The following is a 13,482-nucleotide window of genomic DNA, read 5'->3' on the forward strand; positions in this document are numbered from 1 at the left end:
TTAATGAGGCATTTTGGGTTGTCAATTTGTATACAATGACATTTCCCTCAATTTTCCAGGAAATCCCCTTGTTGCCGTTTCTTGCAAGTGTTCATTTAGCTGAACGGTGATAGGATGATGCACCGCAGGAATTATGTGACACCGAAACTATGGAAACTGTGAACAAACCCATTATCGGGGCTAATTTCTCTTCTCATCTCCGATAAGAGCTCTGCCACGGCCTGTTGACACTCTCGGGAATGTCTGAAAAGAATTTCAACCTCATCGTTATTCAGAGGTTGCCGATGATACAGTATAAGACCTAATTGGAAATGAAAAAGCAAGAAACAAAAAGCTCGGTATATAAAAGTGAACAGTGCCCCCCTCTTGCTTTCTGGAGCACTAGTGGCTACTGCAAACAGCAGAGAGGCGTCTGTGTGTCCATCCACCTACATCTCAGTGCAAAGCATCTCTCCAACGCAGTGCGGCTTTAAGAGGACCAGGAGCTCTTAAATCTGCTGCTGGCTCCTCCTTCCTCCATGATGTCAGTCGGAGGGAGAGCGAGAGAGAGGGAGAGAGGTGGGCAGCATTGAAGGAACTGAGTTCATACAATACTACTGAGACATCTACAGCTTAGCAGACAGATACGGTGAACCGCCTATCCATCCCGGCTCCTGTAAGTGATGCTGCACTGAGGCACACTTTGATCCAACTCCATTGGGGGGCGATGCGCTCTCTTCTTCTGCATCCCTCCTTTCAACAAGAGTGTTTTTTGGGGGAGCGCGCACAAATCTCGAATCAGTTCCAAAAAACAAGTGGTTATAAAATAAATTAGGTTTAAGCTTCTTTTTTTTTCTCCATCCTTTTTTTGCGCTCCTGGATTGAAGTTTTACGCGCGAGGTCAAGACGCCTTTAACGTGCAAGTTAGGTGCCAGGTACAAAAAGTAGGAATTTTCAAGGCTATATTTAGGCTATAGGGATATACAAAGTTAATGTAGAACAAGCTTGGATCAATGCGTATCTCCTGGCCGTGGGATTTTGCGAAAGAGGAATTACAGCGTCCTTTTCCAATCAAAGTTGATATCGCTTGTGCATGGTTTCTTTTTTCTCCTGCCTGCACATGAGGACCACAGTTTTTCCTTTAGCGCATGGATAAGTTTTTGTAGTGGATAACAATTTTTTTTCTACTTGCATCCTGATGAGGATCCTTCCCCCCCACCACACACACACTTCAGTTTAATTCATGGCACTTCTTCTTCTTATTTTTTGTAAATCAGTGATGTCTCCACGCGACGGTACTCACGGTTGATTCTTCATCCTATTCGAGCAGGAAAAAAAAGGTAAGCTTTTTGCTCCTCATCATCGTGACTTAAAATGCTGAGATAAAAAAAAATGTGTTTTTTACTTAGAGCATTTGTATATGCAACATGACTGGTCTGTATCCTGAGCGCATTTCGGAGAGACGCTGGAGAGCCTACAATTGATGTTGGTCTGTATAAAATCAAATTGACGTCTCAATACCGGCGAGGAGCTGCGTAATATTTACAATCACTGAGAGCAACACAAATTTACTGGTAGTCTACGGGCACATGGATAAATCAGTGTTGTTGCGATATAGTGGGTCATTTTGGATGCTCCGTGTTTTTTTTTTTCCTAGAGCGGCTCCAAAAAAAGATATATAGCGTGCGTAATCCGCGCACCTGATGTAAATAGAAAATGATCCGGTGCGTTTTAGTGGAGAATCTAAGAAGCCGAGTTGTCGCATTATATGAATGTGTTGCAGGTTTGGTCACGACTTCGGGCGTTATTTTTGCTCAACACTGATCGCTAGACTAGACAGGCCCTATATACTTTCCAGGAGCATCCGACTGCGTGGACTTGTCAGTGCGGGTTCTTCAGCAGCTTGAGCTCGGTGCGCGCGGTGCGGTGCGGTGCGTGGGTTGCGCGGCAGCAGCAGCAGCAGCCGCGCACTCTCCTCCTCCTGGTCCTCCTGGTCAAGCAGTTCAGCTGTCACAGACCAGAACCTCAGGGGAGTTCACTCAACCTGTTCCTGCTCACACTCCAGGAACAAAAATATATAAATATATTAATTTATACTAGTTCAAATGGTTAAGATGTAAATCCCCCATTGGTCTCAGAATGAACCGCCACAGTTGGTTTGTTTGACTTCCTATAACATGTTCCACCTGCTTCAGTATGCTATAGATTATTATTATTATTGGGCCTGGTTTTATAAAGGGTCCCACAAGGCCCTACTTGAACTCGATATAGGCTATTTGCTGGAGAATTAAATCAAATGGTAATGTGAACCATCCTAAGGTGAGGCAGGCAGCATATGTTGGCTGTATAGGCTGAGGCATTTCTATTAAAAGAAAGAGTGGAAGCATGGGCTATAAGTATTTGTTTGATTCGAAAATCACAATCTGCTCATGCACATCAGCATTTCAAATTCACCAGCAATTGATCAGAGTGTGCAATATCCTCATATACTGTACATGTTACAACCATATCTCCAATTATTTTGCATATACCTCAACTGAATATTGAGTGCAGAGTGGTGAGTTTGGGGGGTCATCAACTGTGTTAGGTGTCCTAAAGAGTTCATAACTATAACTTGTAGTCTCACAGATGCTTTTCCAGGTGTCAAAGATATTGTTTTTTGCTTTTAGTTTTCATTTTAGAGTGTACGTTTTACATTCAAGCTCCTTTTATATAAAATCACTGTCACTCAAGAGTTTGTGCTCCATTAAAGGCCACCTCTAGTTAGATCTTCTCCTGAATAGCTTTCTGATAACACGCAGCCTAGTAGTTGAATTGTCCTTTTCACTTCCAATAAAGGATAATATATTGAATGTGACTACCCACGTTGAATTTGCCTATTTCAGAATTCATGATGGTGTCTACAGCACAGATTTCACCTGAAATATGGGCATATATATGTGAAAATGTTATGTAAAAAAATAGGTTTTGACAGTGTTTATTCCAGTATTATTAAATGTTATATTATTTATATTATTATTTTAGCAATTATTCATAATATACATGGTTTCAGACGAAAGTTTTTTTTTATCTTTACTTTGTTTTTGGTTCCTCTGACAATTTATTTGCTTGTCTATAATTTATAATTTTGTCACATTTTCATAAAAATAATGGATTTTAAAGCCAAAGTTAACATTCAAGATGATGTAAGGCTACACCGAAAAAATCACACTCATATTTATCATTGAGGTTATATTTGCATGTATGGACTGCCCTCTTGAGGTCCATGATCACAACGTTGTAAATTAGTTCGTCATTTTGCTAATGTGGGAGGGTGAGAAATATAGCCACCATTTAATAACCCACATAGTACAACTCTTCATATTAAATCTATCTAAGAATTAAGATTGAAATGTGAAAAAGCCACTGCAGCTCAACAGCATTGCCACGCTTTATGCAAAATTGTGCTACAAATTATGTCAGAATGTTGAACTATTTCCTTTTTTCCGTTAGTATAACATAGTGTGATGTGCAATTCCCAGTGCTATTTGAACTTGAATATACGTCTTTTGTCAGTATTACATCTGCTGTTAACATTGTCAGTGTGGCCGTTTATGTCGAACCTCGTTTTCTCACTTTTCCAGCACAACTTAGGTAATGTAGTCCTTGTTGAAGTTTCCCAAGAGAAAACAACTTGTATTCCTCCACCGTGTAAAGAGAATTGTTCTGGCTGTGTGGACTGAAAAAGAACTGACTGATCTTGACAGAAACCTGGTCTGTCAGGCTGTCAGCGATCCTCAAAGCTGTTAAAAGAGAAAAAGCCCAAGACAATCAAAAGTATTACTTCTACCGATGCCCTCTTTTTGAAAATCTCTTTGGATCCAAAGGCAATATTGATAGATACAACAGTGGTGAAAAAACCTCCCTTTGACAGTTAAAGGACTCCACATGTCTCGGCTCCCAGCCGCAGACTCACTCCACTGAAAGTTTCCAGTCGAGGTTGTCTTCAGGGGTGAAGGTAGGGGGTGACAGTAGCTGTATGTCTCCCCTCTCAGCGGATGCAAACACCAGGAAGGCCTGTCCATCACGCTGTTGTGTAAAGTGATCCCGGGCCCGGCCTGCTCCTCTTCACTCTGTGTCTCCCAAGAGGGAGGCTTGAGTTTGCCTACTGGATTCAACCTGCTGTCTGGGGCTCAAAATAGCATTTCAGGAGACTAGTGAAATGTAAGCAAAGGAGACACTCTGACTGACACCTAGGATTTCTTTCTCCCTCCCTCTTACTTTTTTTTTTTCTCCCTCCAGCACAATTCCCTCTCTCACCTAGCCTATCCCTCATGGACAGGCTTATAAAGAGTTGTGACAAGTGAAACGCCATGCAAATGTTGGGAAAATCACAAGAAAAGAACCTTAAGTTAATAGAATAAGAGGAGTAAACAAGTTTGTGATGTGTTGAAGGACAACGTGTGCGTATAAAATCCTCATGATTTTAGCAGTTGGCTTCATGTAAGAAGAGAAATAGCTCTATATATCAATCTACGACTGATTTATATCTCCTATATGTGGCTTCTTAACATCACATTATCATTGCCAGGGTGTCCTCTTTGTTACTCCATTTGTACTCTGAGTCAAAAACATACTACACCCCTTCATCCTGCGGAACATTATTGTCACTTACAAGGGAGAGGAAATCTAGATCATGCTTTGATCTTTTTTTTTTGTTCACTTCTCCGTATCACGTCCCATTTAAGGATGTAATTTAAACTTCATTATGCATTGTGCGAGCTCAGCCTTGGACTGCCTGGCGATCATCACAGTAAAGCAATTGCTGCTCGCTCGCTCGCTCTCACAAAAGATGCACACTTCAAAGTAAAGGGTGTCACAGTTACTAATGGGCTATATCTCATCAATATTTTTGACGCGACGGTACAATACTGCCCGCGCTATATGTGTAGAATGAATAACCCTCGCGCTGATCAATGTCAGAGCCGGTGCTTTTTTTTCACGTCCAACTGTTCTTTAATGAGTCTCGTGTGACTGCTTTATGAAACGTGTGAAAAGAAATCTGTCTTTACAGGCTGCATGAATGCCTTGCAATTGTTGCCGATTCAAAACCAGCTTAATTAAATTCTTATTTTTAATCAATTCCCCTTTGTCGGCAGGCCGAGAGCTTCAATGGCTGTGAACGCTGTTGCCTTGCCAATTTAGGAGACCCCTGTAGTGCAGTTTAGGCAGTCATACCTTTTCTACAGGATATTGTTTGACTCATGTGAACGGGTGGGAATTTCATAAAGTGGGGAATATTATCGGTTCCCAAAGAGCTATTTGTGGTCCCCTGTTACTGCGAGTATGTATGCATTCTCAGCACCGGCTGTACATGGCTCCTGTGATGGCTGTCATACACTTTTGCCGTCTACTTTGAAGGAAATGGACGTTTGATTTCCAGGCAGCTGCCTTATGAATATAAACCAATATCTTGAGGAAATTCATACGGTTGATAAACACTCAGGGGGGGCGTTGGTGGACCTAAATACACAGTGGGATATGAGCAATGAAATTATATTAGTCGTTAAATATATTGCGCTGGAATACACATGGGGAGCCAAGATTATTATGAGAAGTAAACATGTCTTGATTCGCCATTGCACACTAAAAAACAATCTAAAGAGCAGTAATGTAATTCTGTTGTTCTACTGAAAAAAAAAATCCACTGAACATGGATGTACTTTGATGATTACACTCCCATTACCAGCACTGTAATGTCAAAAGCCAATTACAGCCTGTGTGGCCAAGCATTCATAGAGAGCAGTGGTGGAAATGATGGAATTTCATTTATTAAAGATATCCGAGGATGGATTAAATGAACGAGTCCAAGTGTGAGCTAGCAAAACCACATGAAGCAACTCCCCTAATAACTTACTAAATATGCTACTAATTAACTGGTGGAAAGTAGTCAATATTTCATGCTAGCATGTACTGGCAGGGAAGGCATCGCAGCGTACGACTCCTTCATCATCTTCCAATGACCTACTTGGATTTTGGCAAATGGGGTTCTTGCCCTTTGGCAAGCATTTGCACATATAAAACAGTTAAAGGTTCTGTACAACAACGGCGTCAAATTAAGTGGCAAACCAAACATGAGAAGATTTATTAATGCATGATGTTCAGTGATGGGTACAGTAAACGCACTGCATTTCCTGTTAAGGGTTTCATCATTCAGCACAAACAGTAAACAGAGCGCTGTTCAAATTTGACGCTGGGAGAAAACGCATTCGTCAGGATGTAATGAAGTTATGATTAAATTTCACTAATTTGACTGAATGGCGGCTCCCACAATAAATAATTTCACATTGTTGTCTCTTTCCGTGGCAGATACTCTAAACAGTGCTCTTTATCGTGCTGTTAGTGTTTACACACATGGGCGTTCATGAAATATTCGAGAGCTCAATTGTTTACATTCAGAGCAAATGAGGTTTTCCATTAATAGCTGCTGTCAAGTGTGTGTGTGTGTGTGCGTGGAAGCGCCAATGCTTAAGGCTCAGTTCTGCTGCCTCCAAATCAGCTGGTTGTGGGGTGCAGTTTATGAAAACGCAGCTGAGCCATATTGACTCACACTGACTCAGATATGAGTTAAAGTTGTTCCCATTTTTTTTATGCACAGTTAGTGTGTGAAGATGCTTTCAAGGCAAAGGATTTTGTCACAGCGCTGGACTGCTTTCATACTTCTCAATGAAAATATGAATTGGTTCATTACAGCCATGAAACGGATTGATGGAATATGTGAACCACTAACCTTTACGTGTCCGCTTGCTCAATGGATGTCATCAAAGGTTAATTGTGTGAAACCGCCGTTAATTTGCTCTCAAAGACATGCAAAGAATGTGGACACATAACTAGTTAGGATGAATAGGTCAAGTTGAAAACTATCCATGAGGGAAAATAGTACTAATTACAGCAGAAAACTTGAATGCCATGTAATGTTGTGCACTGACATTGTGTGTTCTGTCTCTTTCTTTCTCTCTGTCTCGCATCTCTTGTGTGCAGAATTACTGTTGTAGAAGTGAAGCTCCCATCCACTCTCGAGTATGGACTTAGCAAGTCAGGCTCATGCGCTGGTGGTCTTGCTCGCCTGCGTGCTCTTGCTATGCCGGGCCCAGGAGAGGGACTACACGGTGAAGGAGGAGCAGCCGGAGAACGTCCGCATCGGGAACCTGCGCAAGGACCTGGACCTCAACCTGGACCCCAGCATCAGGTTATCCTCGCCGCTGCAGTTCAAGCCTGTGTACAAGACAGGCGACGTACCTTTGGTGAGGGTGGAGGCCAACACGGGGGAGATCTTTACCACCAATCATAGGATCGACCGGGAGAAGCTGTGCTCGGGGGTCTTCGCCGAGAAACGCTGCTACTACGAGATCGAGGTGGCCGTGCTGCCGGATGAGATCTTCCGATTGGTCAAGATCCGCTTCCTGATCGAGGATGTAAATGACAACGCGCCGCTTTTCCAGTCCACTGTAATAAACATCTCCATCCCGGAGAACACAGCCATCAACACCCGATACCCAGTGCCCTCAGCGTTTGACCCCGATGTAGGGATCAATGGGATTCAACACTATGAACTGGTCAAGGTGAGGCCCACTCCTGTTTAATCTCTCACATATAGAAAGTGGAAATGGATATGTTTCAGGGTGGTCTTAGTTATCTTAGAAGTATTAATCAGGGGGGGCATTTTCCAAACCCATCTATAAAAGAAAACCTTTTTTCTAAATCACATTGTTTTTTGTTAATATGAAACCCATTTCTGAAGGTCCTCTTGCTTCATTTATAACACCAGGACTGCTAGAATCTCTGCCACTGGAGCTGCAACGATTAATCAATTAGTTGTCAATATTTCACGACCTTGTTGAATACTCAATTCTGATTGGTCAATCACGGCGTTCTACGGTCTGTTATTACTTTTGATTACACGGCTGTGTTTAATACTTGATTCTGATTGGTCAATCACGGCGTTCTGCAGTCTGTAATTTCTCTATAACAGACCGTTGCTATGTATAACAGACCGTTGCTATGGGCGCAGTTCTGTTGTCGGACTCTGGCGGACCGTTTTCGTGTGAAAGTATTGATTTCTTAAGTAAATAGCCGTGTAATAAGAGGGATAATGTACAGCTAGCGGGTCATTATTGTGACCCTTACTTAAATTAATCACCAACTGTTTTGATAATCAATTAATCAGTTTGAGTAATTTTTAAGAAAAATAGCCCCAAATTCTCTGATTCCAGCTTCTTAAATGTGAATATTTTTTTGTTTCTTTACTCATCTTTGACAGCAAACTGAATATCTTCTTGGGCTTTTAGAAACACTGATCAACATTTTCCACCATTTTCTGACATTTGATAGACCAAACAACTAATCGACTAATCAAGAAAGAATCAACAATGAAAATAATTGTTAGTTCCAGCCCCACATCCTATACATCCCTGTTTTATTTGGTGTTTACTGAATTGTTAGTTGTAATTAGATAATTAATAATTAAAAACATTCAAGTACCTGAGGCTGAATTTATAACAGAAGTTGATAGAGGCTATTACTGCATGTCTGCAATCTCAAGTCTAAACTAAAAGCCATCTTACACAAATTAATTTAGTTCAATATGTTGAATGAGTAGAAGATATTGATAGTGAAAGATACGGGCCTGAAACCTCTTGTTACTGGTACATACTTCAAGTTACTGGTTTGCTTTGTGGACTTAATAGAATAAAAAGCTTTTAGTAGAATAAATAGCCGTTTTTGTAATCCAAGTACAGAACAATTACATCTGATAAACCAAAGAACACTGTCGCAATCTGTCTTAGAGACACAATTACAAAGAGATAAAATGGGGAAGAAAGTATGAAATGAATTGTCTTTTCAGATATGTGTATGGATGAGTGTCTCCAATGCGAGCAGAATATTAGTCAGCACACATATTATTGATATTTTCCAAAACGCTGCTACGCCTGCAGCATGCCACCTGTCTACATCAGGTCTGATTGGTTTTTAATCAGTGAGTCCTTATGATATTTTCTTTTCTATGGTTTGATATGATTCAGTTTCTGCATTACAGCTTCTCCTGTAAACCTGCTATATTGCTGTATTGTATATATCCATATAAGAAATTAATTTTGATGCCTTGAAAGTATGACCTAGTTTTTCATGAAGTGGAATATGTCATGAAGCCTACAATGTTTTACAGCAGCCATTAATATTTCCACATGCTTTATTTCATAATGAGAGAAGGCTATAAAGAAGGGGGAAGTTTTCACCATGTGCGGTAATATCAGAGAACATGCAGGAGAAAGTGCACACACAGCATATCTCGCATGTCCAATTTCCCCAGCAACAGGTTACATGTGCTGAACACAGTAGATTTAAGCGAAGTGAGAAGGAGAGTGTATAATATTAATAAATGTTTCATGCAGAACTATGAAAAAGCTTTTCTTCATCATCTAATTGATGCTTTATTAAACTGCGGTGCAATATTCTATGTTGCCTAATGGAGTCAACCGTAAATCCAGAAGTGTAGGATGATATTCTTCATTTATAGTCGAGACAACACTTGTGGATAGATGGATATTGGAGATGACATGAGCTCTTACAAATGAAGTGTAATTAAAAAGGGAGATGCAAGCACTCTGGAGGAAACCCCTAAACATAATAAATAAAGAAAGGTTAGTGGATGTTTGAGCGCATGGTGCGAGACAGAAAGTGACAAGTCCATGTTGGAGTCTCAGATGAAGTTAACACTGGGTTGGAATGAGCAGAATCGTTGCTCTCCGCGTCTGCCTTGAATACCAATTTGCATTTTTAGTTCCACTGCCAAGGCCTCTCCAGCGCAATGTCCTGAATTGTTCATGCCTGGAAAATCACCAACCAAATGTTCTGCTCATTACGATGATCATCTGCAATCATTTTTCTTTGCCCTTTTTACAATATAAAGCTTTTCTAAAACCCTCGCCCTCGTTGTATTATCTTTTTGCAGGAAAATTCTTCTTAGAGCATCCTCGCCGCCGCGTCCCTGATTCAGTTCTTCTCATTATATTCTCATTGTGCTCGAGATTAATTTCCTTGTGTTCCAGGTTCCGTGTGAGTAAAACACAGGGAGAGAAGCAGTAAAGGAGCCAAGAAACATGTGCAACCTTTGGTATCTTTTATTTCAGAAGTGCAGTAGAAAGCCAAGGGTTTAGTGGGGAAGGAATGTGCAAGCATTTCTTAGAATAGCTCTTGGCCGCTAAGCCACCCTTGGACTATCTTTGTATGGTCCTGTGAGATTTGCCTCAGAAGCTCCCTCAGAATGATAGTTTGCCCAGTTTCCTTGTGTTGTACAGGGCACGGTGCTGAAATTGCTACCATTGTGTAGCACAGTGAGCAACACTCAATGGTCCACCGCTCCACATGTAGCATGCCCGGATTGTCAACATAACAGAACAAATGAAAGAAACACGGTGGCCCTTTTTTTGTACAACTTTGTCCCTTTTCTAAAGCTGAGAGGGACAACGGGTAATTTCATCCCAACACAGTGTGCCAGCAGCACGCGTAATGGTTTGTAATCACAATTGGAGTGAAACTCCGCTGTCGGTGTAGTGCAGTGGTGTGCTGCTACGTCACCTGAACTGCAGAGAAGGCGTCCTAAGAAATGGTCAAGGTCAGAGAAAGCAATCACATGCATGGATGGAGGAGGATCTCCCATGAAAGCAGATTAGATCACTTTACGTATTCGCGGGATAACTCGGAGGAACATGGAAACGTACTCAAGACTAAAAGGGATTCTGGATGCTCACAAACATTGGCCCCTTTCCTTATTTTAGTGGTTTGTGAGTTTGCAGCATCACACGCTACATTAATTCAAGTTGCATCTCTGTCAGCATCTTTAGACACATTTAAGTAATTTCCATAGACTAGGCTATACAGTATATAGAGATGAAGGACGCATCTCCTCTTCCTCCCGCTGTACAAAAATGAAGCCAAAATATCCCGGATACGGGATCTGCCATCTTGAGATTTTGACGTCATTTGGAGCCAGAGTCTGCACAGTAGTGATCGGGGAGCTGAAGACGCAGTATCAAGGTCCCGCCCACACACCCGCTGGAGCCAATCACGAACCAAGCTCGGCCGTAGCTTGCAAGCGTGAGCCACCTAGGTGCTATGTTAGCTTCACAGTGGCTGTTCGGCTAGAAAGACACAACTACTAACCATAATATCTCTATAACTACATTTATGATCAATTGTGATCAATTTGACACATGTTCTATTACACAGACGGTTATGGAAAGTTAAAGTTACATCTCCTCTCTTGTACAATTCCTGAGCCTCCGGCTCCACGACTACTTCACTCAGAGCAGCTGTCAATCATAATGTCACACCCCCTTTTTATTGCATCAAATAACTAATTAAAACCAAACTTATCAGAAAAATGAACACCTGAACATACATCAGTGTGATAAGAACTACTTAAAATGACAGAAACCATCTTTGTAATTTGACTTTTTAAGTTGGCCCATGTCCCTTTCGCTAACATGGAGGAGGTGGGCTTTATGACCTGTACTGCAGCCGGCCACCAGGGGGGCGAGCGAGGTGTTTTGGCTTCACTTTATGGGGAGCTGCCAAGTCGTCTATCTTTATATACAGTCATTTCATGTAGATCCATGTTCTGCTGCTGGCTGAGCTATGCCTCACTGATAAAGTGGATGATTGAGTGGGTGTATTTTGGTTGGGCAATCTGGAGGGCTCTTACACTTGACCTTTTGCCACCTACCTAGCTTTTTCCTTGCAACATTTCTATCTGAAATATACCTCGAAAGATTTTTCACTGGATGCCGTGGTCTTTTTGCTAGTACTCCAAGTCTGAGCTTGAATAATTTTACCCCTAAACTGATTCAAACTTTTGCATTTGAAGATGCAAAATGTATTCAAGCTCCATTCCCAAGTAGCACGAGAAATTTGATTAATGCATTGCATGCTGCCTATAGGCAGTGAATGGGATTTTTGGGCTCACTGTCAAGCATTTCCACTTTTCATTAGCATCCTATTTTGACACATTATCCTCTTCTAGGGGTTGACAAAAAGAGACAAACAATTCCCAGCTTCCTTTGTCTTAATTATATGCATGAGATCATGGCCAGGGGCAAAAGTGGATGAGGGATGGAGAGAAAGAATGAAGGAGGAATGAGAGGGAGAGAGGGTGAGTTTCTATCAGCATTATAAAGAGGTGCTATAGCTGGTGATGAATAGCCCTCCCCAGTTAGCCCTATCCATGGGCATCACCGTGACTAGAGTCCTCCTGATATATTCACAGCCCAATCTCAGTCTCCTCTTAGTTTTAATAAGGTCATCAACTTGACTGAAAGATGCATCCGCTGATAATCTGAGGCGCTGTCTGCAAAAAGGGGTTCAGAGTCGTCCTTCCCTCATCATCAGCCACCTCCGCTTCTGTCAGTATCCCTCAATCATTCTCATTTAAATTAGCCAACTGTGATCAGATTGTGTACTGCACACAGCCCACATAAAGCAGTGCTCTGATCACTGCAGACAACTGTAATGTGGAATGAATGGCAAGCTGTCAAAGTTCAAGAAAGTACCTGTACAGTATGCGTGTGGTGGGAGAGTGAGGCGCGGTTATGATGTGCACACTTAGCCGTTTAGAGAGCTTCGTCCTTCTCGCCCAGCCTTGTAGTTCCCAGTGAGTGATTCATGCAAGTATTTGGCCTTTTCTTAGCCTGCCCTAGATCTTATCACAATCCACCAGACTAATTCTGCATTCAGGGAGGATGCACAGCCTGAGAGATAGCTCCCTTCAACTTATTGAAATGCGCTGAGTGCCGTCTTGTCAGTTGTAAAATTGTGTGGAAACCGAGACAAAAGCATAGAGGAAATGCTGGCTCATAAATCATTGTGCAGCATTCCCTTTGACACATCCTAACTTAACATCCTACTATTAAATCAGGCTTTGCCAAATATCAGTGTGCAGATCCTCAGCTACTGTGCCGAAGCTGTGAACTATTCAAACAACTGGGGATTGAGGAGCTCTGTACGAATGGAGTACTGCTTAGCAATAGAGCCCCCACAATGTTGTGTTGGACCTCTCGGTTATGACAGAAATAGTTCTGCAACGCGCATAAAGATACAGCACAGTTCATCCATAAGGCTCTGTATTTCCACGCATGTTTTATATACTGCTCATCCCATATATGTCTCTGGCTTGCCAGAAGGATCACAAAATAAGGTCTGAAAGATCATTGCTGCAGCGTTGGCTGGCTGGTTTAAGTAGTTCTGTCAATCACTGACATGTTGACAACATTCCCTCGGCAAGCAGTTTTTCGGAGTACATAATAATTTACATGCTGCAGCTGCACGTTTCCTTGTGTCGGCTACAACACTATGCTGGCATGAGGACGCGGCTCGAGATTTTAAAACCTACTGAGGACTCGTGAGCTCACAATTTTGGTTGAAATGTTCCTTCCTTTAACGAGGAGAATGTATATATCTTAATCTCAT

The 13,482-nt window shown here is 41.8% G+C and overlaps 1 protein-coding gene across 3 annotated transcripts in view; it reads left to right on the top strand.

Moving 5' to 3' along the window:
- The first annotated feature begins 535 nt into the window (after positions 1-535).
- The window catches only part of pcdh11 (protocadherin 11), a 140,345-nt gene continuing 127,398 nt past the window's right edge, over positions 536-13,482 (top strand). For 2 of the 3 annotated variants that reach the window (XM_074648709.1, XM_074648710.1), the window contains exons 1-2: positions 536-1,319; positions 7,000-7,580. In XM_074648709.1, the coding sequence (XP_074504810.1) occupies positions 7,041-7,580 (540 nt within the window). In that variant the 5' untranslated portion in view covers positions 536-1,319; positions 7,000-7,040. The remainder of the gene's footprint in view (positions 1,320-6,999; positions 7,581-13,482) is intronic. The other variant, XM_074648711.1, reaches the window with a different exon arrangement.

The sequence above is a fragment of the Sebastes fasciatus genome, chromosome 10 (assembly GCF_043250625.1).
Source record: "Sebastes fasciatus isolate fSebFas1 chromosome 10, fSebFas1.pri, whole genome shotgun sequence".
Lineage (NCBI taxonomy): Eukaryota > Metazoa > Chordata > Actinopteri > Perciformes > Sebastidae > Sebastes > Sebastes fasciatus.